Source organism: Pelodiscus sinensis, chromosome 6, assembly GCF_049634645.1.
Source record: "Pelodiscus sinensis isolate JC-2024 chromosome 6, ASM4963464v1, whole genome shotgun sequence".
In the NCBI taxonomy this organism is placed as follows: Eukaryota; Metazoa; Chordata; order Testudines; family Trionychidae; genus Pelodiscus; species Pelodiscus sinensis.
In genome coordinates, this window is record NC_134716.1 from 2,243,454 (window position 1) to 2,269,811 (window position 26,358).

General features: G+C 46.9%; 1 protein-coding gene across 3 annotated transcripts in view; it reads left to right on the forward strand.

The window, feature by feature from the left end:
• The first annotated feature begins 6,030 nt into the window (after window positions 1-6,030).
• The window catches only part of CPLX1 (complexin 1), a 137,176-nt gene continuing 116,848 nt past the window's right edge, over window positions 6,031-26,358 (forward strand). The window contains exons 1-2 of one of the 3 annotated variants that reach the window (XM_075931283.1): window positions 6,031-6,210; window positions 8,414-8,527. In XM_075931283.1, coding sequence (XP_075787398.1) covers window positions 8,497-8,527 — 31 coding nt within the window. In that variant the 5' untranslated portion in view covers window positions 6,031-6,210; window positions 8,414-8,496. Of the gene's footprint in view, window positions 6,211-6,989; window positions 7,185-8,413; window positions 8,528-26,358 lie in introns of those variants that run through there. The other 2 variants (XM_075931282.1, XM_075931284.1) reach the window with 2 other exon arrangements.

Consider the following 26,358-nt stretch of genomic DNA (forward strand, 5'->3'; position numbering starts at 1 on the left):
TAAAAGGAAATATCGAATAGCTGTGCATTAAGCAAGCACCATCCATTCTGTGCACTGAAGGAAACAGAGGCTCTGCAGAAAAAAATAGTATGTGATCATGTAATTAAAGTTATGATTATCACCATTCATACAATGAATAAAGATTGCATGGGCAGCCTTAATTCGAGAGTTTCTGAACTTTTGAATGCTTGACATTGCAACGCTAATTTTAATTTAAATTTTTTTTGCGAGGGTTGTAATTGTATATATATATATGTATACACACACGTAGACAGACACCAATTTTATGAACATTGCTCTTCTGAACGATTGGTTACATGGAACATGTTTGTGTGACTCAAGTTGTCATTCTGTTGCTGAATGTGACTTCAATTCATCAGCCAAAGTTCCAGCATCTGGACATAATTGAACAGATGGATGTGGTGATGAAGAAGAAATGCAGTTCTCTCAAAGAAAAATCAGGCACACAATATACATTTGTTCCCATTGGTTACATACGCTATTTTTGTCTGACTAATAAACATATTCACTGTACCTACTATAATGTTGAGATGTGCCATTTATGAATTCACCAGCCCCCAATTAGTTAATAAGCTAGGGGATATAATGAATATATGTATGTTTATAGATAGGTATAAATAAGTGTATATGTATGTGAAATATTTGAGTCCAATCTTCCATAGTCTGGTAACCTGTCGGGACAATTTTGCTGGCACAAACTGAGTGCAAAGTTAGGGCAAAACTCTGTGGGTCTGAGTCTCCTCTCAGATAAATCAGGACTAACACCATAGAAGCTAATAGAGACATTAGTTTTATACCAGCACATAATTGAGATAAAGATCAGGTCCCTTGGATTTACACCTTCCATTTCAGACCCTAATTTCACTGACTTTGCACCCATGTAAGTGACGGCACAGGCCAACCAGGCCTCTTAATCTCCAGATGCCTTGCTAAACTAGAGCATGGATCTGCACATCTGAAGTTAATGGGAGAGATCCTGAGCTCTCATACCTTGGCAAAGTGTCCTCCACGTTCCTGGAGTTATGTCAACCTGTCTGCCGGGATGTGTTGCTCAGTGGGGACACTTAATGGGAGAGGAAAGAGTTCAGAACGGGACTTAACTTGTTGGCTAAATTTTATTTTTCTTTTAAACAAATTAAAGAACTACAGCATTCTAACATTATATTTTTATATGGTCCATGCATGGCATGTAAACCCTTTCTTTACATGTATCACTACTTTTTCAGGACCTGATTCATCAAATCATCCTTACTCAGACAAGCAGTCAAGCACTGGCTTAAGTGCATTACTGAATTGGGATGGATTTAATCACATGCTTCGGTACTTTGCAGCATTGGGGTCTAAGAAGGCCAGCCTCAAAATGGCAAACAAGATGATTCTAGGGTGCTATCTGTTGAATTATTCATTTAGTACATTTATTAATTTTCTATCAGAGATCTTGTGTACACAACATAAAATTCAACTAGCCCTCTTTGCAACTTAATCTCCTCAGTAATGAAAGTCCTTCCATGACTGATTTGCACTAATTCATTTCATACCCAGTGAAATATTAAAAATAAAGATTATGCTGAACATAATTGGGTTTGATCATTAAAGTCAGTGAATGTCTTTTTATTGACTTGATGGGTTTGGATCATTCTCAAGAGATGGGAGGAATGAAAGTTTATTTGATTCCTATAAACCATCCAGTAGTGGAACAGCTAGCTTTTCATGTAAACATTCCACTGGCCTTTCTGCATCCTCTTTGCTAAAGGATTTGAACTATGATGGAAAGCTTGAAATAGAGCTGGTCAGAAAATGGAATTGCCATTTTGCAGGAAATTGCCTTGATTTCAAATTAATTTGCTTTAGGAATCAGAATTAAAACTCAAAAGTTTGAAATTTTCTGTGAAACAGAATCCCCCCAAATGTTGACATGCAAATTTGTTCTGATAATATCAGAACATAACCTAATATAAAATATGGGATATTATGTGCACATATAGTAAAATATTAGATATAACATAAAAGTTAAAAATATGGTAAAGTCAAGGCAAAACACATTTACCTTACCAAAATGATTTAAGATGATTGAAATGAAATGACAGACAAAATCCCTCATTTTGTCCTTCTTTCATCGAAAATTTCATTGAAAATTGACATTCTTGCAAATGTTTCCATTTATATGAAACGGCATTTGTTGCTAGAAAACTGTTCAATTACAGTCCCCCCCCCCCCCAACTAGTTATAAGTGGAGCTGTCTTGGGTTGCATAGCACTGAGTAAGCTGAAGAGAGATTTCCAAATTTTTCCTCTGCCCAAGCTTGGTCACTGAACAGGGATACTAGAAGGAATGGGATGGGACTGAGCAATGGAAAATGTACATTGTGCTTCCGTTCTAGCCATTTTGTCACACTGAAGCAATGCAAGGGCAGGGAATCAGCTAGCTAGCTGAGAATTCCTGGCATTGGGGAGTTCTCCCCTGGGATGGTGTAACATAGGTAGGTGCCACAGCCTCTCCCTCCCAACCCTCTGTTACCTAAAAAGACAAAGAGAAACAGACTAAGGACAAAGCGAAAGCTAAAGAATGTGTAGCCCATTTCTAAGAAACACAGATACCCACTTACCTGCTTTTCCCACAGTGGATTGGGCCCCAGTGTAATATGAAATAAAGAGGAAACAGGTAAGTAAGGTGGAAACAAGGATGTGAGGGATACGATACAATAAAAGGACTGGGTGAAAAACACATGCAACGATCAATAGCTCCCATAATAGACAGTTAAGTAACAAGAGTAAAAACAGTGAGACCCCGCAGGGCTCGAAACCCCGGCCCTGATCTCTCCCTCCCTTGGCCAGCACCCTATAAAGAATGGCGTTTCCTACTTGTATCTGGGTGCAGGATTGGTGCGCGCTGGCGATGCTCAGGACTGCGATGGTTGGGTACAGGGAGCCGAGGAGGCCAACGGAGAGAAGCCGCGCGAAGAGGGAGCGGCAGGCTGAGGTGAGTCTTCAGGAGTTGTCACTGTGTTATCCGTTGACCTAGAACTGTGGCTGGTGCTTTGGCCGGAGGGAATTGCTTGTGCGCGTACTGGCGAGCCAGGGTGGGGAACAGGCGCTGGCTGTGGCTGGTTTGGGGAGCCTTGTGCGGTGGGGGAGACCCCCGGGCATGGGCTGTGCTTAGGCCTGTCTCTCAGCAGTTTGCCCTGAGCTGACGCTCTCAGCGGTGCCCCTCCAAGGCCCCCTGCATCCCAGAGGCCTTTTGCAGCCATTTTGGCGGGAAACCTGGAACGTTCCATTCTGTCACTCTGAGGTAAACGGAACCTCCGTGCGGCTGGAGGGGAGCCAATGGGATGCTCCGGGCCTCAAAGGCGGGAAAATCCAGTCCCAACCGGTTTGAAGTCAGAGTTTTATGTCAACAACAAGATGGAGCCCAGGGTCACATGCTACCACACTCCATTTTGTTTGGCACTTAACTCCGGGATTGTCTCTTTACTGCCTCAGCCCCGCTTTGCAGGCAGGGAAGGAGTGTGTTATGGTTGGCAATGTATGCCATAGGGACCTTAGCCACTTGATGCAAATTGGAGCAGCTCTTTGATTGCTCTACTTTATTATGAGGGGCTGCTTTTAGAGCAAAACCAAAAACTCACAGGACTGGATGAGAGCTTGCAAGGTCATCCAGTCCAGATGCTTCCTCTCAGAGAAGGACTAAGCATTATCTAGACCATCCCTGACAAGTGTGTGCTTAACCTGCTCTTAAAAATCTTCAAAGATGGAGATTCCACAACATCCCTAGACAATTTATTTCAGTGCCTAACCCTTACAGGAGGTCTGAGATAGGTCTCTGCCTTGAGGCTCTTCACGTGGGTCTACTAGGCCCTGATTGATTGCTCCTCACGTCCCCTCTCCTATTATCTGCTTTTCATTCAAGTCTCACTAGCCTCTGTGATCACTGCATTTCCCAATTCCACAGCATCCTGGGTCCCAGCAGCCTCTGGAGAACACCTCTTCCTGGAGTCTCTGCCTACACTACGCTGTCCAAGGTACACTCCTAAAGCTCCAGGCAGCTACTAGCTACGGTTTGAACTGAGAACCGAGGATGAAATCTGGAGCAGGGTGGGCTTGGATCCTCCCCATTTGCCACTGTGGATATGATAGGACTGTTGATTGCAATCACAACCAGATTAGGGGCTACATTCTCCCCTCATCAGAATAGGGGATCACAGAGAATGACGTGGCTGCAAGGCTAAGCCATGAAGAGGACGCATGCAGAGGGGCTACAAGTATACTGCACAGATGAAGTGACAGGGCGTAAGACTCTGGATGAGGGCGATAGTCCTGAGCTAATACCCAGAGTGTCCTGGAGGAGGCACTGTAAGTGCTGTGCTCCAAACAGTTACACAACCTTTTATTGGACTAGCTACTGCAGACTCCAAAGTGAGATCAGGGACCCATTTATGGTGTACGAAGAGTGCTGTTTTTAGGGATGGATCAGAAGAGCAGTCGTCCAGGGTGCCATCTTCAGTGGGAGGTGGGAGGGGAATATGATATTGCTGAGTCACTCAGCTTCTCTTTTAAAAAGATGCATTGAATGCAAATAGAGAAATAAAGATTGTGGAAGCAACATGACATCCACTAGCAGGAGACATAATGACTACACTTAGCTCCTACACAGCACTTTCCAGCCACAAAAAGTGCTTTACAAAGGAGGTAGGTGTAATTAACCTCCCTTTACTGATGGGGAAACTGAGGAAGAGAGGAGCCACAATTTACTCAGGGTCACACAGCAGCAGAATCAAGAGTAGAACCTGTTCTGACTCCCTGTAGGAGGGGACAAGGCTCACTAGGCCTACTTCCAGGTCTCACTATTTATCCTCTGAACTCCCGCAGTAACTGAATTTGGGGGAATTCTCTGAGGGCAATTGCACCGGGCAGAGACTGGTTCTTCCTCCCTTCCTCTTGTGAGGGAGGAGAGTCTAGCTGGAACAGGGGTCAGCATCAGCTTCTGGATAGAACTTTATGGGCTCTGTCTCTCAATGTCTATTGCACCTGGATGGGGTTTACCTCCTGCCCTCCCCTTCTTAGGGTGTGTAGCTTGGCTGTCAGCTGGGTGACTCTGGAAGCGCTGTGCCCCACAGCTGTGTCCTCAGCTAGCCTGCCTCTGTTAGTAGCAGCCTCTGCACGAAGCAGTCTTCTGCCTGGTCACCAGCCCTGCCTGTGGTAACTTTCCCCTTTCAGGCCCCTTCTTCTCCTGGCAGAGCAAGCCTTGCTGGTGCACCTGTTAACACAGCACAGACCCAGGGGAGCTAGCTAGCCCCCTCCACGCCAGTGAAAAGGCTTTCCCCTTCATACTCCCTAAGTTGGTGCCCTACCCACTGCACCTTAGGATTGTGGGGTTCAGTGAGACCTGAATGAGAACCCAGCTACATCTGCACCACGAAGAATTCTGGAAACTGTTCCGGGTCAGCTCCTCCCCATTGCTGGTGGCCGATGTTGTTTCCACTTCTTTTATCCTTGACTGAGAATAAGCAAGACACCAGGAGCCCCAAGCTGAAATCATGGCCCGTCATGTGGCGCTGTACAAAGGGAACCAGAAGCAGGTGCCTGCCCCTAAAGATGCTCTGAGTTAAGGGTACAGCAATAGGCGGGACAAGATCAGGTGCTGGAAGTGCTAGTTTCCTGGGAGCAGTGACTCCAGGTGCAGGTTTAAATTGTGTCACTCATGCCTCACACTCATGGAGTGTCAGGCCAAAGGAGACACCAGCTCCTCTTGTGTAACCACCTGTGTATCACAAGCCACAATAACCCCCTGCACTCCCCCTCTCCCCTGAAATTCAACAACTGGGCTTAGAGCAGGCATCTAGACTAGCATGGGTCATAGTGACGGAAAGAAACTCAGTTCCAAGCAAGCTACTGATGGGACATTGATGGAAAGGCAGGACGGAAAGGCCCGCACCTAATTTGGATTGGGAATTTCAAGGCGGAACGAAAAGGGGGTTGTCTTACAAGAACTACAGTGCTACACCGGTTCTCCGCTTGTGGGCTGCAAGGGGGCAGGGCTCCTCAGCCGGGACTCCCCTGTCAGCGTGCTGTAGTAGACTCGCCATTGAGGTGCTGCTTTGTACCAGGGAAAGCGAAGGTTATAAGGAGACAGCGCCGTGGAGCAGGAGGCAGAGGGGCAGCGCGCAGCCCAGACCGGATCCTAAGCCTCCCGGTGAGTTAGAGGAGTGTGCGCGCCCCAGCAACGCTCAGCGCAGACCCTGGGGTCCCCAGCAGCGCTCCGGATTAACTTCCCCGCTCCCAGCGGAGTCACTCCAGGTTCACACCGAAACCAGAACCTGCAAGGGCGGGCGGGCATCGCTGCAGCCGAGCCGAGCCGGGCAGCACGCTCGGGGGGGGGGGGGCAGCGGCCGGGGAAACCTTCTGTTTTATTTCGGCGCAGTCCGACCCCCCTCCCCGCTCTCCAGCGCCTCTGACCTTGAGGGGAGACGCGCCCGGTGCGCATGGAGGAGTTTGTGCCGCTGTCCCAGCCGCCTCGCCCGCGGAGTCCCCCTGCCCGGGGCTGCGGGCGGAGACCCGTCCCGCGGCCCCGCTCCCACTGCGGGAGGGGGGCACAAAGGGCTGGCAGGAGGAAGCGAGGCGTGACCCCCCCACACACACACACACATCTCGACCGGACCCGGCTCCCCAGGATCGGAGCCCAGCGGGCGGCTCCCCGTTCACCTGCAGCCGCTGGGGGGGGGGGCTTCTCTTCGTGCAATAGGCTTGGCAGCCCCCCCGCCAGTCCCCACCCGGGGGGGGAGCTGCTGCAGGCCCGGCCTCCCGCGGAGCCCAGGGGGTCCCCCCGCCGCTGCCGGGGTGCGGGTTTTGGGGGGCTGCCGCAGCGCCCTGGCAAGCGCCCCCCCCGCAGCTCGCCCTCCCGCAATGCCCCCCCTGCCGGCGGCGGGCGGGGGCGAGGCTGGCAGTGCCGCCCTCGCAGCGCAGGGGAGGAGGAGCAGCTCGGCGGCGGGAAGGAGGGCCGGGGCCGGGGGGATGGTCCGGAAATCCCGTGATAAAAAGCGGCGGCGGGGCGAGCGGGGCGCTCTCGGCTCGGCTCCGCACGCGGCTCGCACCCGGCTCCGCGGCGGCCGCCCCATGGACCCGGCCGGCGGCAGCTGCTAGGGCGGGCGCCGCGCTCCCGAGCGCCAGGTACGTCCGGCCCCGCGGCTCGCCGGGGGGGGCCGGGGCCTTGCGCCCGGCCTGGCTGCGGGGCAGGGCGCCCCCCGGCAGAAGTTTGGCCCGGGGGGGGGGGCTGCGTGTGCCGGGCCGGGGGCCGCTCCAGGGGCCGCGCAGGGACCCCCCCCCCCGGGGCTGCCGCCCCCCTTCGCCTGCTGCCGAGCCGGCGCCTGGCCTCGCCCCGCGCCCGGGGGAGGCCCCAGGGGGGCAGGGGGACCCCCCACTGCCCTCGCGGCGCCGGGCTCGGGCGTGGGCACCGGCCGGCAGCGACAGGCGCCCTTGGAGCCGCCGCGGCCACGCCGGAGCCGGTTCACCTTCAAACGTCCCCGCTGCTCTTCCCGGCCCGGGCTGCCGCCTTCCGGCCGAGCCTCCCGGGCCGCCAAAGTTGTGGAGCCCGGGCGCGGGGCTGCGGCGAGCCGCAGCGAAACCAGCCCCGGGGGAGGAGCGCGGGCGGGGGCGCTGTCCTGGGCATGGCCGTGTGCCCTTGCCTAAGGGCTCCCGCGCTGGCACCGCCGCCTGCTCCTGGGAGGGACACACACACACACACACACACACTCCCTCCCCTTCTCACACACACACGGACACACACACACACACTCACGGACACACACACACACGAGGGACACACACACGAGGGACACACACTGTCACACATACACACTTTCCCCTTCACACACTCACGGACACACACACACACACGAGGGACACTCATACGAGGGACACACACTGTGTCACACACACACACTTTCCCCTTCACACACTCACGGACACACACACACACGCTCTGTCACACACACACCAGGGACACACACACACTCTGTCACCCTCTCTCTCCTCCACACACACACACACACACGCTCTGTCACACACACACTCTCTGTCACCCTCTCTCTCCTCCACACACACACACACACACGCTCTGTCACACACACACTCTCTGTCACTCTCTCTCTTTCTCCTCCACACACACACGAGACCAGACTGCGCAATTGGGACGGACACGCGGCGCTGCCAAGTCACTCGCCCTGTCCTGCCAGCGAGCTTTCCTAGCAGGGCTCCTAGCTGCTGCGCGGGGGGAGCGCAGAGCCCAGGCGGTCGCGCCCCCAGAGAAGGGCAGTGTGTGTGTGTGTGTGGGGGGGGGGGGTGCTCTCTGTCCTATACACCGACCTCTGCTTTGTCTTGCTGGGGGGGCTTCATCTCAGGCTGCGGTCCGAGGACTCCTTTCCGCTCAGCTTGCATGTGAGAGCAGCCCAAGCGAGGAGGAATCTAAAGCCATCCCATCACCATGGACTTTGTTATGAAACAAGCGTTAGGAGGTAAGTGGGGTTTGGGCGGCAGATGCGTCCCCCTTCTTCCTCCCAAGGGCACGGCCCCCTCTCCGCAGCGCATCCCGCTCCCCGGAGTAACCCTTTGCCTTGGACAGCCCACTGCAAAGCCTCTGGCACTCGGCCATTGCATTGCTCCGGCTCCCCTCCTCCGGCGGTGCAGTGCACTTGGAGGCACTAGCTAATAGCCGTGGCTGCACATGTTTGCTGAATTGGATAGCCGGGAGGGGGCAGCACCATGGACAGCAGCAACCTAGGACTGATTACAAGCCCATTGAAGTCAAATGGGAATTGATTTCCATGGGCCTTGGGTCAGGGCCTAGATATTTGTCACCTCAGGGCCCCAGGAAGACTGACAAACTTCCCTGGCTAGCAGCTGGTCACCCCCACAAAGCAGCCATTGCATGTGCCACTGCTCTGATGTTGGCTGTCTGGGGGGGGGAACAGCTCATAGCGGAGATGTGGTTGTGCTAGTCCAGAGTGCTAGTTATAAACGAACAAGCAAAACCCCTGCCAATGGTGGGCAGATCTAGCCAGGGGAAGGCCAAATAAGTGCTAAAATCTTAGGTGGACGAGATCACCCTAAATTCTATTAGAGATACAAAACTTTGTGCAAACTCTGACCAAGCCAGATGATGGTGCATATGTTTTATGCAGTCCTTCAGAGTAGTTGGCTTTTTAGAATGGCTACCACAGGCAGATTTCATTATATCAGTTAAGTATTATTTTCCCGGATTGCTCCTGCTGCCCATTTTAATGCATTTCTTATTGCTGATGACAACCCTTTTCCACCTGGACGCTGAACAAAATGAAATGAAAGAAAAACAAAAGAAAAATATTTTGTAACAGAATTCTCTCTTGCTGGTCCAGTGGCCCATTCTAACCCAGCCTTTAGCAGGATCATTACAATTCACACATTCTATAATACAGAATGTATTTTAGGTATGTGAGATGGTTAGGTCTAAATAGGAGGTCTGGGGCACAATTCTGATTATATCTGTCATACTATATTTTTCCTTTGGACAAACTGCACTGTCATTGTAATATTGAGTTTCATACTGTGTTATTGAATTAATTGGCTGCATTTTAAACACATTGTAAGGATACTTACCACCAGAGCCACTGTTCGTTTCTTATGGTTTCCTTTATTTAAGAGAAAAAAAGGAGTTTTCATGTTTTAATGTGAAATAAATTAGCAGTTGTAAATTGCCAAAAAAAAAAATTATCAATCAGTAAGAAAGCATAAGTCTGCACTGAGATGTTGAGGATAAAAGGGTCTAATTTTAATTCTTCTGAGTTGTACAGCATTATTGGAGAGAATATATCTGAACTCGTAATTGACACCACAGATTCATAATGTGTTGTCACATTTAATTAAATTTAGTGCACATTTTAAAGGGGAAATAATTTAATTGAGGGCAGATTCCGCTATCCTTCCTCAAACTTGCACCACGAGCAATCCCATTGAAATTAATTTCAGCACTCAGAGTGGAGTACTACTTATTGCATGTAGGTATGGGATACTCAGACCTAAGGGGCTACTTATGTAGTCAGGTATTGCTTATTCTGATCAAATATGTCAGAATCTGGCCTTTGCTGGAAAAAATAGACACCAAAAGACCTGCAATGTCATATGCAGTGGAACTGTAATTAAGAAATAACAATTGCGGTGCAGACCATCTCCCGTGGATTAATAACTTGCTCGGAGTAGTTGAAGGTCCATGACATAGCTGAGGATCACTGATACTAACCAGGCATCCTAACCATGAGGGTAGGGGGCTGGACTCGATGACCTCTCGAGGTCCCTTCCAGTCCTAGTATTCTATGATTCTATGATTCAGTCTCATCAAAACAGCATGTGGCAATGCCAATATTTGCCTTATAACAAGAGCATTAGAAAAAAGTAGTTTGAAAAACCATTTTTCCCTTTGTTTTTGCATTTTTGACACATGAAGCACATGCTGCAACTGGCTTCACTGGCAAATCGCTTTGCATTTCCCAGGCATTGACAACATAGACTCGCTCACCATGTGTCTAGATTTTTTCCTCATTTGTCTAAAAAAGAGAAGTAGTTGCAGCATTGTTGAAAAATCATTAAATGTTAATTAATGAGAGAGAAGTGCCACAGCCAACATCATTAACAGCTTTCAGTTTTTGCAAGCTGAATTGCCGCAAATACATAAAACCACAAGTAAAAATCATTCAGCCAGCTGTTTCAATATAACATTGTCTACACTGAAGAGCACTGACATGTGCATTATGCCAAAACAGCTGGCAGAGTGTTTTTAATTTGCATGTGTTTTTATTAATTTTCATAAAGAATCAAGCAATAAAAGTAAACGGTTTACTTTATAGACTGTATGTTGCCAAATACAATGCATTTCATAGGCTAGCCAATGAAATTCTGCAGTTATGCAACTTGTCAAAACTGCAGGATCAGAGATCACAAAATCAGACAATATTACATAGAGATACCATGCTAGATTGAGAGTAACAATAACTGTAAAAATGGACTTATCTACATGGCCACAAAAAGGATGGAAGTGACTGGGAATGGGGGGAAAATGCAGAGACAGCAGGTGGAATGGAAATCTGGGATCTGACGAGCTATCTCAGCATTCCTTATCCAAATGTATCATGAAATGGGGTCCTTATTTTATCATATAATTCTGTATGTCAATAATATTCATTTTTTCCTATGCTAACTCCGAAAGGTCCAGATTGCACCGATCTATTGTGGACAAAAATCTACTCTTCCATTTTTTGTAAAGTCATGCCGTTGATAATCTAGTAACAAAGTGTTTGTGGTGGAATTAATCTCATTTTAGTAAGTACATAAAGTAGTTTATAATGTGGAAGCGTTTTTTTTAAAGTTATTTGTTTCATGTGCTGAAGTCACAATGAGGTGCTTTTCAGGGTCTATTTTCTCCGCATTTTTTAAATATGAGTTGATTTCCTAAATCAGTTGGTGCATTTCAGCGCACAGGTCCTTGTGTCTATAAAAGATTTTATACCACATGTTACATTTTAATATTTTTAATAAAGACCAAACCCTTTTCTTCCATGTGAAGACTCACTGAATCTTACATTTCAAGTCAATGGAAAAACACTCTTTGCAGTTTTCTCTCTCTTCATTGGCTTTTACGGGCAAGTAAACTTGTTTTTGCTAGAGTATCTTGTGTGATATGGTTGCTGAATATTTCATAAGACATGTACTCTAGGAATTATTTTAGGAAAGTTCTTTGGCCTGTCTCACACGGGAGCTGACTAGGTGATTTGATCTTAGAATCAATGAATCTTTCACAAGATCTTTTTGTATAAGTTTGTCTCACTAGCATTCTATTTAATACCGTTTTTACTATAATTGGTTGCACAGTGAAAAATATTCTCAGAAAGAAAGTTACACCCTCCAGATCCAATTCCTCTCACACAGGAGTAGAAATCAGAATTAACACCATTCAAAGCCAATGAAGTTATCCCCCATGCTAGACTGACATCAGACTGGAATCAGGCCCATTTACTGTTACTGGTGTAATATCTTAGACAATAGTAAATTATCCCTCCTGCTGTTTCAATCTGCTTTTTTTTTTTTTTTTTTTTTTTTAAATCTGGGTAGGGATAATTTCTCCTCACACACAGTTCTCCTGACATTGTGCACTTTCATGTAATTTGGCCCAGAGAGACCCATTACTCACCTCTGTCGTGTAAGTGGCAAGCAATGGAAATTCTGACGCTGTTTGAACTGCACACCTTCATGGGATCATTGCAGTTAAAGAAAGCCAGGAGGAACGGCATTCCTTCAAAGGCTTCTGGAAGCCAACAGGCTGGCACTTCACCAGGCACATCGTTTTCTTCTCCTGAATCCAATAGAAAATACATTTGCAAACTAGAGGCACATAGGGCTGGATTCTGAATCGCCCCCCCCCCCCCCCCTTCCAGCAGTGAAACAAGAGCTTTGCAGAGCCAGGACGGTTACACCAGCTGGAGCTCTGACTCTGAAATCTATGACATGAGCATGGGTCTGACGTGGATAGGCGTACGTCTATGAATAGTGATATTGGAGCCAATCATTGCACATCTCCCCCAGGAGATTTTCCAGCGGGAGAAGATGGCATGGCCTTGACCGACTGAAACTTCTAGTAGAAAAGTTAGTGGGGCTTAGGACCTGGTCTTTGAAGTGGTGCCTGGTAACATGTCCTTTGGCTCTAATAATATGCTGACAGACAAGTCAGATTTTGGCCCATGTGAATGCAGACATAAGGGATCTTCCTTTACTACTGAATCAGTTCATTCAAAGCAGAGCACTGTTGGCATGTAGTGGATAGCCATGCTTTGCACAACGTTCAGTGCTGGCTGTGCCATTAGTGTGATGATGTTTATGTCCTTGTGAAGGGTATACCTGCACCAGAAATGCTACAGCCCCATTGCAGTGTGGATACTTATTACAACAATGGGAGGTGTTCTGCTCTCACTGCAGTAAATGCACCCCTGCAAGAGGATAGTGCGAGGTCAGCAGAAGACTTCTTCCATTGCCCAAGTGCTGTCTACATTGAGGCAGTAGATTGGCTTAACTGTGTCTCTTAGGGATGTGAATTTTTCACACCCCTGAATGACGTAGTGAATTCACCTAAGTTTTAAGTAGACCAGGTCTCTGACTGTCCCTTGGCATCTGCATGGGCTCTAAATGGGTCTTTTTAGCATGCCCGTTTCCCGCCAGAATGACCTCTTGCTGATTGAGTGCACTGATGTCTACTACAGGCTGTGATAAATACCAGCCAAGCAAAGCTTTGCACAGCAGAGGGATGGAGCTACCTAATATTTCTCTGGTCCTGAGTCAGAGCCCTATCATAGGGCTGCTCCACCTTATCCTGGCTGGGAGAGACCATGTGGATCCCTGGCGTAATTTTTGCAACTCCGCAACTATGTTGTATGGCGATGGGTGGCAGAAAGCTGGGAATCCATTTATTAACACAGTTTTCTTGCTACAGTATAGCAACAATATTGCACATGGGACATGGCTTAGCAACAACTGTGGAAAAGGACAATGTTGCTCCCACACCCCTGGCTAGAGCCCCGGCACAGAGGTGAAGAGAGGGAGCTGACTAGTCTAGGACTATACACACACACACACTGCAGTTACTAATTTGTTGGCCACAGCAGTGGTGGCAAGTAGTGAGAGGGCACAGCCAACTGAGAACCAATGACTGCATGAGGCGGACTCGTGAAATATTGCTGTACTATGTTTAAAACCAGCCCAGCTCCTCAGGGAGGAACTGTGGTCCCCAGAGCCCTGGATGAACACAGTTAAATTGGATGGACATTGGCAAGTGACTTCATCGTGGAAAAAGCTCTGCTCTGTGCCTTACCACAGAGACAATTAAATAGCCCAGATGGGAATCTGGACATGATGTTTTCAGCTGGGATGTTGCACGCACACGCCTCACACCATTCTGTGTGACCGTGAGGGGAGACAAAACATTTTAAATCTGATCTCACCGACAGGTAGGCTTGGCAGAATTAGTAGATGCTGAGATTTGAAAAGTTAAAGCTTTATGAGTGTTAAAATACAAATTGTGAACACCACAAGTCAAAATATTCAGAGTAAACATCCTTAAATCAAATCTGAATTCTCAAGCAGCATTATTCTTACTTTGTCTGTCAGTTTTGATTATAATCGACTGAAGCATTTTTTTCATTGTTGCTTTTTTTCATGTATGGTGAAATAGACATTAACTGACATTTACTAATAAAAAATGAATCCTTTCAGATCTACCTACAGTACTCAAATAACTCAATTTCTCTATCAGTGATGTCCTAAGACAAGGCCCTCTGCCAGGTCACTTGGCCTTTAAAAAGAATACACCTGCACTGGAAAAGGTTTTCCTACCCCCGAGTTTAAGATTTCAGTTTGTTTTGTCCTGAATTGGGATGAATCATTACAAATAATAATTCTGCAAACCAATAATCCAAAAGAGAATTGTATTGGGTCAGTCAAACCAGTTTGTTTCGATAATTTAAGGGTATTTCATTTACATTTTACATAGCTATCTTTTAATTTTTTTTTAGTATATACTATCTAAAATTTCAAAAACAAAAAATCATTATTAAATAGAAAAGAATGAAATGTTTGTTAAAAAATGGCAACAAAAATTGAATATTTTTCCCAACAATATTTTATATTGGGAGATTCGTCCAAGCTGGCCCTTTTCCATGAGCAGTTTTGATTTTCATTAGTTGGTATTTTCCAAAGAAAAAATGTTTCAATGAAAAATTCCCAACCAGCTTCTCCAGGCTGGGCACCTACTACTGCCAATAACCATTTTCACCCTCTTCCTGAAAGAATCAGTGGTCCTATGAAGTGGTTCTACAGTTGATAGGTACTTCTTCTGCTGTTAGGTGTATGTATATATATATATATATATATATATCTTAGTTTCTGTTATTTCCACTCTAATTCATCTGAGGAAGTGGATTTTGTCCACAAAAGCTAATGATACTATCTATATCTATATCTATATATATATTCAGGATGTTGTACAGATCATATTTTTTTGCTGTGGGTAGGTTGGAGATGTGCATCGAAAGAACATTAATTTCAAACTCTTCCAAGCTGACTTCACTATGGCATTTTGATCTGGAATTCATACAGAGTCCTGATGAAATACTGCGATCGATGGGTACAGATGTACCCGTGCTACAAGCAGTGGGATTTTTGTCTGTAATAAATCAGGGGGAAGCTTGTCTATTGCACCTCCCTGCTCCTCTGCATAACCATAGCCATGATGCAGCAATGCACTCAGACACACAGTGAACATTAAACACATGAGTGACTCCAATGGGACTGCTCAAATGCTTGAAGCCAGGCATGTGTTTAAGTCCTGTTGACGTCAATTGGACATCAACATGAGCTCAAGTGATATGCTAAATCATAGCCCATTCTGGGATTACACTCATTGACTATACAAGGATCCATGACTCTCAGACATGTGGAGGTGAGTGCTGATGACCTTTATAATACAATTTAACAGGATTCCTGCCACTGGTGTAAGGGTTTAAGATCAGGCCTTTTCCATAATTTATTAGGTCTGGTTTTTACCTTTGTTGTGTGACCATGGGTAATTCATTCACTTTTTCTTTGCCTCAGTGTTTGATATTCAAATACTGGCTTATTTCACAGAGCATCATGAAATTCAACACAAAGTCTACTCACGTGCTGAAAGATACGATGGTGATGATAATTATGTAACCCCTCCTGTTGGCTAGCCCAGTGTGAGGTTATTCAGCATAGGGGAAGCTTGTGACTTCTTACACCACTGTGGGAGGCTAGGCCTGAGGCTGCTTGGTGTGCTCTGCGTTGTGTATGTGTGAGTGCACCTCAGACCAGACCCACTCCGACAAATCACCAGGAACAGGCTTTATTCTGTAAAAAACATAGAACAGGAAAACAGTTCAGCAGCCCCTTCTCTCAGCATGCAGCCTGTGTGCTGCTTCTAGCACAGTCCTTGCTGAGACCCTGCTGGGGGTGGAGGGCACATCCTGGCAGGAACCAGGAAGTTCTCCCAACATGCCGCAGTTTGTAGTCCACAACTTGTAGTTCCCAGGGCTGCTGCTGAAACACACTGGACCTTGGGCTACAATTACAAGGGAGATTTTCAGGGTCACAAATAGGTGTCAGACAGCAGATACCCATAACCTTTCAATGGGCACTGGGGCCCTGACTGGCCTCTGTGCCTTTGAAAATCTCCACTTGATTGACTCAGTGTAAAATCCCTTTGGGTGTCGTGGATTCGGGCTACACTGATATTTGAAAGGTTGTTCTTGTAATTATTGGGTAGCTTCCATATCGGCCTGCTTTCCATTTGCCTGGATTATATGTGTTTGAAGTGCATTGGTATGGCGAATCGGTAGTGTGGATTTTTGATGGGTGAATTTAAAAGCAGCACGGGCTATTTTTCCATTACATTGATGGCAAGGCATTTCCATCAGTGAATCTCCACGCAAATGGCTATTTTGATGGCAATAACTATGGTTGTTGCTAATATGAGAATAGAAATGAAAATCACTGTATTTTTGAAGGTACCAGAATGGCATTTTAAGACACAGCACCAGATACTCTGCTGGGGTAAATCAAAGTAAAGTCATAGACTATGCCAATTTGAACCTGCGTAGGGCCCAGTCAGTACAATGACTTAGGGTCAGACCCTGTTACCCATATTCATGCCTACATAGAACATCTTGCAGTATCAGGGCTCCATTCTGTAGTCAGTCCCACTGAAGTCAGTTGGAATTACTCAGTGAAGAAGGTACTTTCAGTGGACCAGATCTGTGACTAGTGTAAACGGGTGTAATTCCGTTGGAGACTAACTGATTCACCGCGACCTAGCATCTGGTGCAATGTGAGTAAAGGTGTCAGAATCTGGCCCTTATTTTTTTAGTCTCTATGGGTCAGTGAAATCAGTGGAATTGGTGGCAAAACACCATTGAAACTCTGGCCCCGTGCCTTTCTTTTCTCAGTCCTGCTTGCCTCTCTGCTTACTTTCTTCTGTTGACCCCACTGACCTGGCAATAAAGTAACCAAAATCCTGTCTGGGTGTCGAGCAGGTGTCCGGCCTCCTTTTGTTGTATTTGTAAATTACTATCCGGAGTGGATTGGGCTTATTCAGAGGCCCGTGATGGATGTGTGGTCTGGGTCTGCTGATTGTGGGGGTAGGCTGGCAGGAGCTGAACTCGGAAGTGATCCATTTTGCAGCCGTTTGTCAGGCAGCCCATCCAGAATGCGGCTATTTCGATAAAAGGAAAATGATTAAAACTCACCACGCTGCGAGCAAAATGGTTTGCCTCTGGGGACAAAGGACATCTGAGATGCATCAATGGTTTCAATGAGGACGGATCGTTAAAAAACAACAGTCAGCAAACAAAGGATGGAGGGGAAAAGAATTACTGTGGATATTTGAAAATCAAAGAGAAACAACTCTTTTTAGGGAGGTTTTGCTTCATCAGCAAAGCGACTTTGTCTTGCACCAGATGCTTTCTTTGTAAAGAAAGAGCAAAGAATTACATCTTACCAGATACAAATATTGATACATGAAATGAAGATGGTAAAACAATGTTCTGAGATTTGTCCAAAGCTGTGGGCCATTTGCATGAACTGTTGCATCACATGTATATCTGCAAATGGACATGGTGCACAGTATAGCCCTGACACTGCCATGGGGGCTGCTAGCATCGAATCAGAGAAATGTAGGGCTGGGCAGAACTTTAGAGGGGTCAGGTCAACCAGTCCTCCTGACACACTGAGGCAGGAATAAGTGCACTTAGACCATCCATGTTGGACATTTGTCTGTGGTATGGATCCTTACATCTTTATCGGGTAATGGGATCAGGGGTTGTGGTCCTGATTCATCAAGGCACTTAAGCATGAGCCTAATTTTAAGCATGTGATGTTCCCAGCCTGTTGAAGTCGGGGAGACCCACTGAAGTTGGTGGGATTACTCATGTACTTAAAGTTAAGCATGTGCCTTATAGCTGGCTGAATCGGAGCCTGCGTGTGCACTCTGTGTGTGTATCCCTTCACTTGTAGAATGGTGTCCCTGAGCCATCGCTGGTACAGGGCTGAGAGGGCTCTAAGATGCTCGGAAGCCTTCGAGACCAGAAGTCCCTGCTTTGCCTATCAGGAGTTGAGGACCTCTCCTTTCCTATGGCACACAGCTCCCATTTCGAACTGTGGACACCGTGTGCAAGCGGCTCTTGAGAGGAGGAGCTGGAGGAATAGAAAATGTTTCGGGGCTGGCTGATCCCTGAACAAGATGGTGTCAGTTCAACACTGCGGAGAGGGTGGGACTGTGTCCTGGGGGAGAAGGATTCATAGGCAAAGTGTGAATGAAGCCATCAAAGGGTCATGGTGACTGCAGACCACGTGGTTGTGCAGTCTGTCACCACACCTGCGTGATGTGTGAGCCTTTTGTACATGTTGACACACTATGATGGGGTTTACCTGGGAAATTCACTGAGCTTACCTAGCCAATACCAGAGACAGGTCTGAACTGACCCCTCCTTCCCCCCCCCCCCCCCGTCTCTGACATCACATGAGCCATGAAGTGTGATCTGGCTTTCAATTCTGCAGCTGGCCCCAGTTCTTGTCATAGGCGGAATCCAAACCACAGATCTGGACACTCCTCAGGAAAGGAGGCATCTGAAACCCAGATCTGAATCTTCTGGCTCAGTCCCATCTCTATTTCATACCACAGCAGCATTGGATTAGCTGTTACTTGAAGGCCTGAATAGGGTTTGTAGTGAATACAACTCTGCATAAGGCTGATTGGTCCCTATAGGATTTGAGTCTGATGCTGACCATTTTGATGTCTGCGTTAAACAATGAAGTCAAGAAGAGCGGTAGAACTTATTAGTGCTCTTATTACACAGCCGAAGATCACAGGGCCAGATATTTACAGCAAGCTGAGTCTTTCCACTTTGGAACCAACAGATCATCAAATTGCACAATATAATAAATTCAGCCTCGATTGATTTATTGTTCAATTTTAAATTAGCTAATTTCAAACTGGTTGGGCTCAGTCATTGCAGAAACACATTAATACAAACAAAATAAGTTAAATCTGCTAACTTTTGATGTGGATCTTATTATAGTTTAAATTTGTCATTACCTATACAAATGAAACTGCTTCCCAGCTACTTATCAGGAATTTGCAGCATGACTTGAATCTGGCAGGTTTTTTGTAGCGTTATTGACCTTGGAGCAATGTCAAATGTGCAGCAGGCAGCCACAGGAGTTTGGAATTCAAAGTACCAAAAGGCATCGTTTAAGGAAGTAAATTAAAACAAACAAACAAGCAAAATGTCCTTTCGTGGGCGAGTGGTGAAATTGTTTTGAGAACTCTATCATCCTGGAGAATGGAATGAAGGAACGGGAAAGCAGATGGCAAATAAAGAAAGGATAAGAAATCCATCTGGGCGGATGGATAAGTAGATAGGCAGCTCAGCAGTATTTGCCCACTTCTGTCTGTCTGATCGACGATTTTCACATTTCTTTCCCCATCAGAGGGTGCAGGCCCTGCTGGCTGGTTTAGAAAGCAAGCATCTGCTTTGTGCATAAGGCACTGGGCAAGGATCTAGCTGCAAGGCTCAGCCGCAGCTTGCATTCCTTGTGACTTTGGGAAAGTTCCTTGCTCTCTGTGCCAGAGGTAACTTTCCAGTCTGCCCAGAGAAAGAAGCAGGGCTTAGCTGTGTCACCCAGAAGCAGAGAACGAAACATACTTTAGAAAGTTGTAATAATTGCTTCCCTTTTCTTGAAGAGTAGCACTCTCCTTCTCTACACGCAGCCTGCTGCTCTGTCCATTATGTGGGAAGGAAGAAGGCCTGCAGACTTTGATCCTCAGTCTTTGTCCAGTCTTTGTTCCCTGCAGCGGCCTGGCTGAGCGGCGCAGAAGTAATCTGAGAGCCAGGAAGGGGAGTGGAGCGGTGACGTGCGCCGTGACCGTGGCTCCAGGCCCCACCCCCTGGCCGTGAACATCACCGCCTCGCCCCCCTTCGCCTCCCGCCGTGGTGCTTGGCTGACTTCTGCGCCTCTCAGCCAGGCCACCGCGTGGGAGCAAGTGGCGCAAGCGACCGTTCGGGCTCCACGCTCCCCATGTAGCACAGGGAGTGCAGAGCCCAAATGGCCATTTGGGCTCCACGGTCCCCCGAATGAGAGGCAGGAGGGGGAGGAGAAGAGGGAGAGAGAGGCAGGAGGTGGAGGAGAGCTGAGAGAGAGTGGGAGGCAGGAGGAGGAGGAGGAGAGGGGAGAGCGAGAGAGAGAGAGAGAAAAAAAGATGGAGCGAGAGACCGGAGGCTCAGGAGAGAAGACCGACGTGGAGGAGAGACCTGAAAATCCCGTCTTATGACGGGCTAATTGCCTAGTATGGAATAAATTCTCTGTGTGGACACTTTTTCAAACTCAACATGATTTTATTCCAGAATAATGACACTACTTTCAGTTTCTGAGGGGTAGCTGTGTTAGTCTGCTACTGAAAAAACTTAAAAAACAACAAATAGTCCTGCAGCACCTTAGAGACCAAAAAAAAAAAAAAAAAAAAGTAGATGGCATCATGAACTTTTGTGGGTGGGCACAAACCACTTCTGCAACCCATGAAAGTTCATGATACTATCTACATTTTTTTTGTTAGTCTCTAAGGTGCTGCAGGACTATTCATTGTTTTAAAAGTTTTTTTCTATTTTCAGTGTTATTCCAGAATACTTATGCTGGTAAATTTCCCCATGTAGACATGACCTAAGTAAAAATTTGCTGTCTCTTTAATGAGTGTGAGTCTCGTAGGCATCTGCTTGCCCTCAGACTTATTATGCCAGTGCACTAAAAATAGTGGTGTAGTCACAGTGGCATGGGCAGTAGCAAGTGATGGTATGGGTTAACTGTGCCAAGTCGGTATACGGGGGTGGGGACAGACGGCATAGACATGATAATCTTATTGATAAACTAGGCAAATATAACTTAGATAGGGCCACGATAGGGTGGGTGCATAATTGGCTGGATAACCGTAGTCAGAGAGTTGTTGTTAACGGTGCTAAATCCTGCTGGAAAGGGATAACAAGTGGAGTTCTGCAAAGGTCTGTTTTGGGACCCGTACTGTTCAATATCTTCATCAATGATGTAGATATTGGGATAGAGAGTACGCTTATTAAGTTTGCAGATGATACCAAACTGGGTGGGGTTGCAACTTCTTTGGAGGATAGGGACATAATTCAAAATGACCTTAGCAAGTTAGAGAAATGGTCAGAGGTAAACAGGATGAAGTTTAATAAAGAGAAATGCAAAGTGCTCCACTTAGGAAGGAACAATCAGTTCCATACATACAAGATGGGAAGCGACTGTCTAGGAAGGAGCATGGCGGAAAGGGATCTAGGGGTCATAGTGGACCACAAGTTGAATATGAGTCAACAGTGTGATGCTGCTGCAAAAAAAGCAAATATGATTCTAGGTTGTATCAACAGGTGTGTTGTAAGCAAAACTCGTGAAGTCATTCTGCCGCTCTACTCTGCACTAGTTAGGCCTCAGCTGGAGTACTGTGTCCAGTTCTGGGCACCACATTTCAAGAAAGATGTGGAGAAATTGGAAAGGGTACAGAGAAGATAAACAAAAATGAGTAAAGGTTTAGAGAACATGACCTATGAAGCCAGGCTTCATGAACTGGGCTTGTTTAGTTTGGAAAAAAGAAGATTAAGGGGGGACATGATAGCGGTTTTCAAATATCTAAAAGGGTGTCACAAGGAGGAAGGAGAAAATTTGTTCCTCTTGGTTTCTGAGGACAGGACAAGGAGTAATGGGCTTAAAGTGCAGCAAGGGAGGTTTAGATTGGACATTAGGAAAAAATTCCTAACTGTCAGGGTGGTCAAATATTGGAATAAATTGCCAAGGGAGGTGGTGGAATCTCCCTCTCTGGAGATATTTAAGAACAGGTTAGATAGACATCTGTCAGAGATGGTGTAGACGGAGCTTGGTCCTGCCTTGAGGGCGGGGGGCTGGACTCGATGACCTCTCGAGGTCCCTTCCAGTCCTATGATTCTATGATTCTATAGACTAATAGATGCTCTAGTTCAGTGACAAATTGTTTGGTGGGATGCTCTGATCTGTAGTGTGCAGATGACCAGACTGGATGCTCATAGTGGTCTCTTCTGGATATAAAACCTACGAATTAGGCCCTGTATTGTTAAATTGTGCCTTTTTCATCTTTCTCTCAGTCTCTTTATGACTTATTTTCTGCTTCTCCACCCGTAAAGTGCTTTTGATGATCCATCTGCAGCTCACATAAGGGACAAGCATTTCTACACTGCTGTTTTGAATATATTTGTTTATCCTGCTGGAAACTCTTGGCTGTTTCACACTTTAATAGAGGATGGAATTGTTTCAGAACTAGATGTTTTGGGAGATTGACTTTGATGGTTTTGGATGGTGTACAGAGGACAAACTGGTGCAATTTGTGAATGCCAGCACTCCATTATGTCAACTTCATTTGGTCCCAAACTTCACTTTATGTTCCTATCCTCTAAGCTGGCAATATCTTTAGGGTAGCAAGTGGTAGAGGGACAGAAATTGGATGCTCTCTGGAAGACAGCTACAATTCAGATTAATATGAGAACTGAAAGGTAGCTAAGGGACTAATTAAAGCAGCCACTACAATGGGTCATTGCTGGAAATTTCAGTCTGCAGAGAGGTTACTAGTGGAGTTCCTCAAGGATCGGTCTTGAGACCAATTTTATTTAACATTTCTATTACTGACCTTGGCACAAAAAGTGGGAGCGTGCTAATAAAATTTGCAGATGACACAAAGTGGGGAGGGATCGCCAATATGGAAAAGGACCAGAATATCCTTCCACAAGATTTGGATGACCTTGAAAACTGGAGTAATGGAAATGGGATGAAATGTAATATTGTTCAGTGCATGGTCATGCTACAAGAGGAGGCTGTATCAGTTGGAAGTGACAGCGGAGGAGAAAGACTTGGCTGTATTGGTCAATCACAGGATGAGCTGTGATAAGCTGCCCATGTGATGCAGCTATGAACAAGAGTAACGCAGTCCTAAGATGTGTCAGGTGAGGTATTTTCAGTAGGGACAGAGAAGAGTTTGTATTATTACACAAGGCCTGGGTGAGACCTCATCTGGAATACTGTGTATCATTTTGCTCTCCTGTGGCTAAAAAAGATTGAGTCAGACTGGAAGAGATGCAGAGAAGGGCTACTAGGATAATATGAGGAATGGAAAACCTACCTGATGAGAGGAGACTGGCTTGTTAGCCTATTTCAAACTAGCTATTTTGGAAGAGGTGTTATTCCTCGTGGAATGAGGTTTACAGAAGTTGGAATAAGACGCCCGTTATTTTGATATTATTTCAGAATAACGGAATTGCTGTGTAGATGCTCGCATTGGTCTTCCAAAATAATGGTGCAGTGTAGACACACCCTAGGTGGGGAGGGCTCTGAGTTGCTACAGAGAGTTCTTTCCTAGGTGTCTGGCTGGGGGGTCTTGCCCACATGCTCAGCGTCTAACTGATTACTATGTGCAGAGTCAAAAAGTAATCCCCTCCGCAGGGCAGAGACCTTGGGGGTTTTTTCCGCCTTCCTCTGCCTCACAAGGAATAGGTCACATGAAGGTTTAAACTAGTGTCAATGGCAGACTGTATGTAACTTAGTCTTTAAACCATGATTTGAAGATTTTGGTAACTCAGCCAGAGGTTAAGGGGTCATACAGAAATGGGAGGGTGAGGTTCTGTGGCCTGCAATGTGCAGGAGGTCGGCCCAATTGAGCATCATGGTCACTCCTAGCCTTAACATCAAGGAGCTCTGCATGTGAGTTGGCTGGATGCTCCATTCTTACACCTGCAGCTATGGCTGCTTTTGCTTCTGCCTTGTTCTGAGCCTTGCTCCTGTCCTGCTCCGGACACCCAAGGCCTGCTCCTTTGCCCTCGCTCTGAGCCATGGCTTTGATTACTGGCTTTTGCCTCCAGCTCTGACCCTGGGCTCCGTTCCTGCTCCCTGACTCCAGCTTTGTCCCATGACTCTGGCTTCTGTTGCTCATCTCGGCTCTGACCACTAGGCAAGACAGCCCACATCCTGGTCCAGAAAGAGAGACTCTTCAGGAAGAGTCAAATGCCTCTGTTGGCTGACCGTTACCATGAATGTGAGCATTGTCTGTGATGCATTGGAGGCAGAAAAGTGTGTGTGATCAAAGACAAATACAATGGGAAGAGGAGGAGCTGCAGGAGATTTATGACTTTTTGGGTGGCCTCTACATCTTTGGTGGATCCCCACTTTGATTATGGAAGTGATAGCCGGCCTAGGGAGAGCATGTACTCTAGAAGCCTGTGGGGTAATCTCTGGGGAGAGGCCCAGAACTCCAGAAAAGGAGAGTGAAGTGTGATGGGAAGAGTCCTTCTGCTGGCTTATGGCCCTGTGAGAAGCAGAGCAGAGGCCTACTTCCTTGGGGTGGTGCAGCCCCCAGGGGCTCTGCGAAAGCAGGTATGTTAGACCACAAGCTGGATCTTCACAGAGACCAGCAGGTACTGCATGCCATGGCCAGACCTGTGGGGACAGCAGGACTGAGAGGAAGGCTTAGCCTGTTACCTAGAAGGACCCCGACTGCAGCAGCAACAGAACAAAAATTCTGTCCCTGCTATCATTGGCTTGGCTGACACACGGGGCCAGGCCTGCCACCGAGGGGAGAGCGAGCAACTGCCCCAGGGCCTGGCAAGTTGAAATGTGGCAGCAGGGAGCTCTGGGGCCCTTTGAATTGCTGCCGTAGCGCCGTGCCAGGCACTCCACACAGCTCGGGGGGGGGGGGGGGGGGAGAGGGGCCACAGTCTGAGCAGTGCTACGGGCTGACTGCTCTCAGCTCTGCCCCTTCCTTCTGTGGCACCACACCCTGTGGGGGCATGGAGCCCCGTCCCCACACCTTGCTCCGGGGCCCGTGGTGTCTGTCGGCCCCGCTGCTGAGGGTTTACCCTAGACACTAAGTGCTGCTTTGGGGGTGTAACGCACCAGGCTCTTTTAACGGTCAGACAAGAACATGTTCTGCTTAAAATACTGCAGATTAGTCCATCTCCAGACCAAGAAAGAGAGCGGATTTAGCATGACAAAATCACCACTCCTGCCTGGGTACTACAGCACCGCAAATTCTGAATAATAATCACCCATCCGCTGATGCCAACCTGACCCTGTCAGTGGCGCCCTGTTGATTTATACCTGCTCAGGACCTGACATCTGGGGGCAAGCAAATGACTTGCTGATAATGCAAATGAAACACTTGCAGAGCTATTCCCCGAAAACGTTAACACTTCACAAGAAAAAAACCAACCCTCTGACTCCAAATTCAAACTACTCCTTTCGTGGCTCAGAATAGGCAGTTTCTGTGAAAAGTTCCAGCATTAGGGATTGAGTTTGAGAGTTTTACCAGCACAAAGAAAGAGTTGCAGTCTGTACTCTGGCCAGGTTTTGCCAATCAAGAACCTCCTGTGCTGGTTATGTAAGATTTTAAACATCCCCTGCTTGCTGCATTGACAGTTCAAAGTTAAGCAATCATCTCTTTTGCTGCTCTTAAGAACACAGCGACCTAGTTTTTTTTTTCCTCAAGAGGTGGTCCACTTAGTTGATTAAACCGCAACTCAATTATAAATGGTCGTGTTACAATGTGGGAATAAAACAGATGTAACAGACTTCTGCTGATAAAGTCATTATTTTTGCCTTGTTGGTTAACTGGAAATTATGGGAGGGATTAAGCGGGAGGCATTAGTTTTAATAGCTCCTATGTGGCAGGCCTTCCACGCTCGTTGTTGCTAACATGAGGGGATGCAAGAGTGGTTCAAAGAAATTTGTGCATTTCATGGTAGGATACAAAAGGTAATGGGGTAATTTATAAAAGATTTAAAATGAATATTAAATCCAAGAAAAGCCAAAGTAGGCAAATGATGAAGTGACAACTCGGTTAATATTTTAGTTGCAGCAAACCCAGAAAGCATGTTGACATCGGTGCATTATTTATAAGGATAGTGCATCTCCAAATGTGCCGCATTAAACCATCAAAGACGTTGGAAGGGCAAATAAGTCATCTAATTGGAGTCTGTGGAGCGACTGAACTCTGCTGGAGGTGGTCCATCCTCGGCACTCTTCACTGTCAGACTTATCCTGGGAGCCAAAGTGTGACGACTCAGTAGCTGTGGAAGCAAAGCCGCCGGATGCTGGGTTCACGCTGAGGCCATGCTTTCAAAACGGAAGCTGACGCTGGTTCAAGTGTGGTGTAATGCTCCGTATTCTCCAGGGG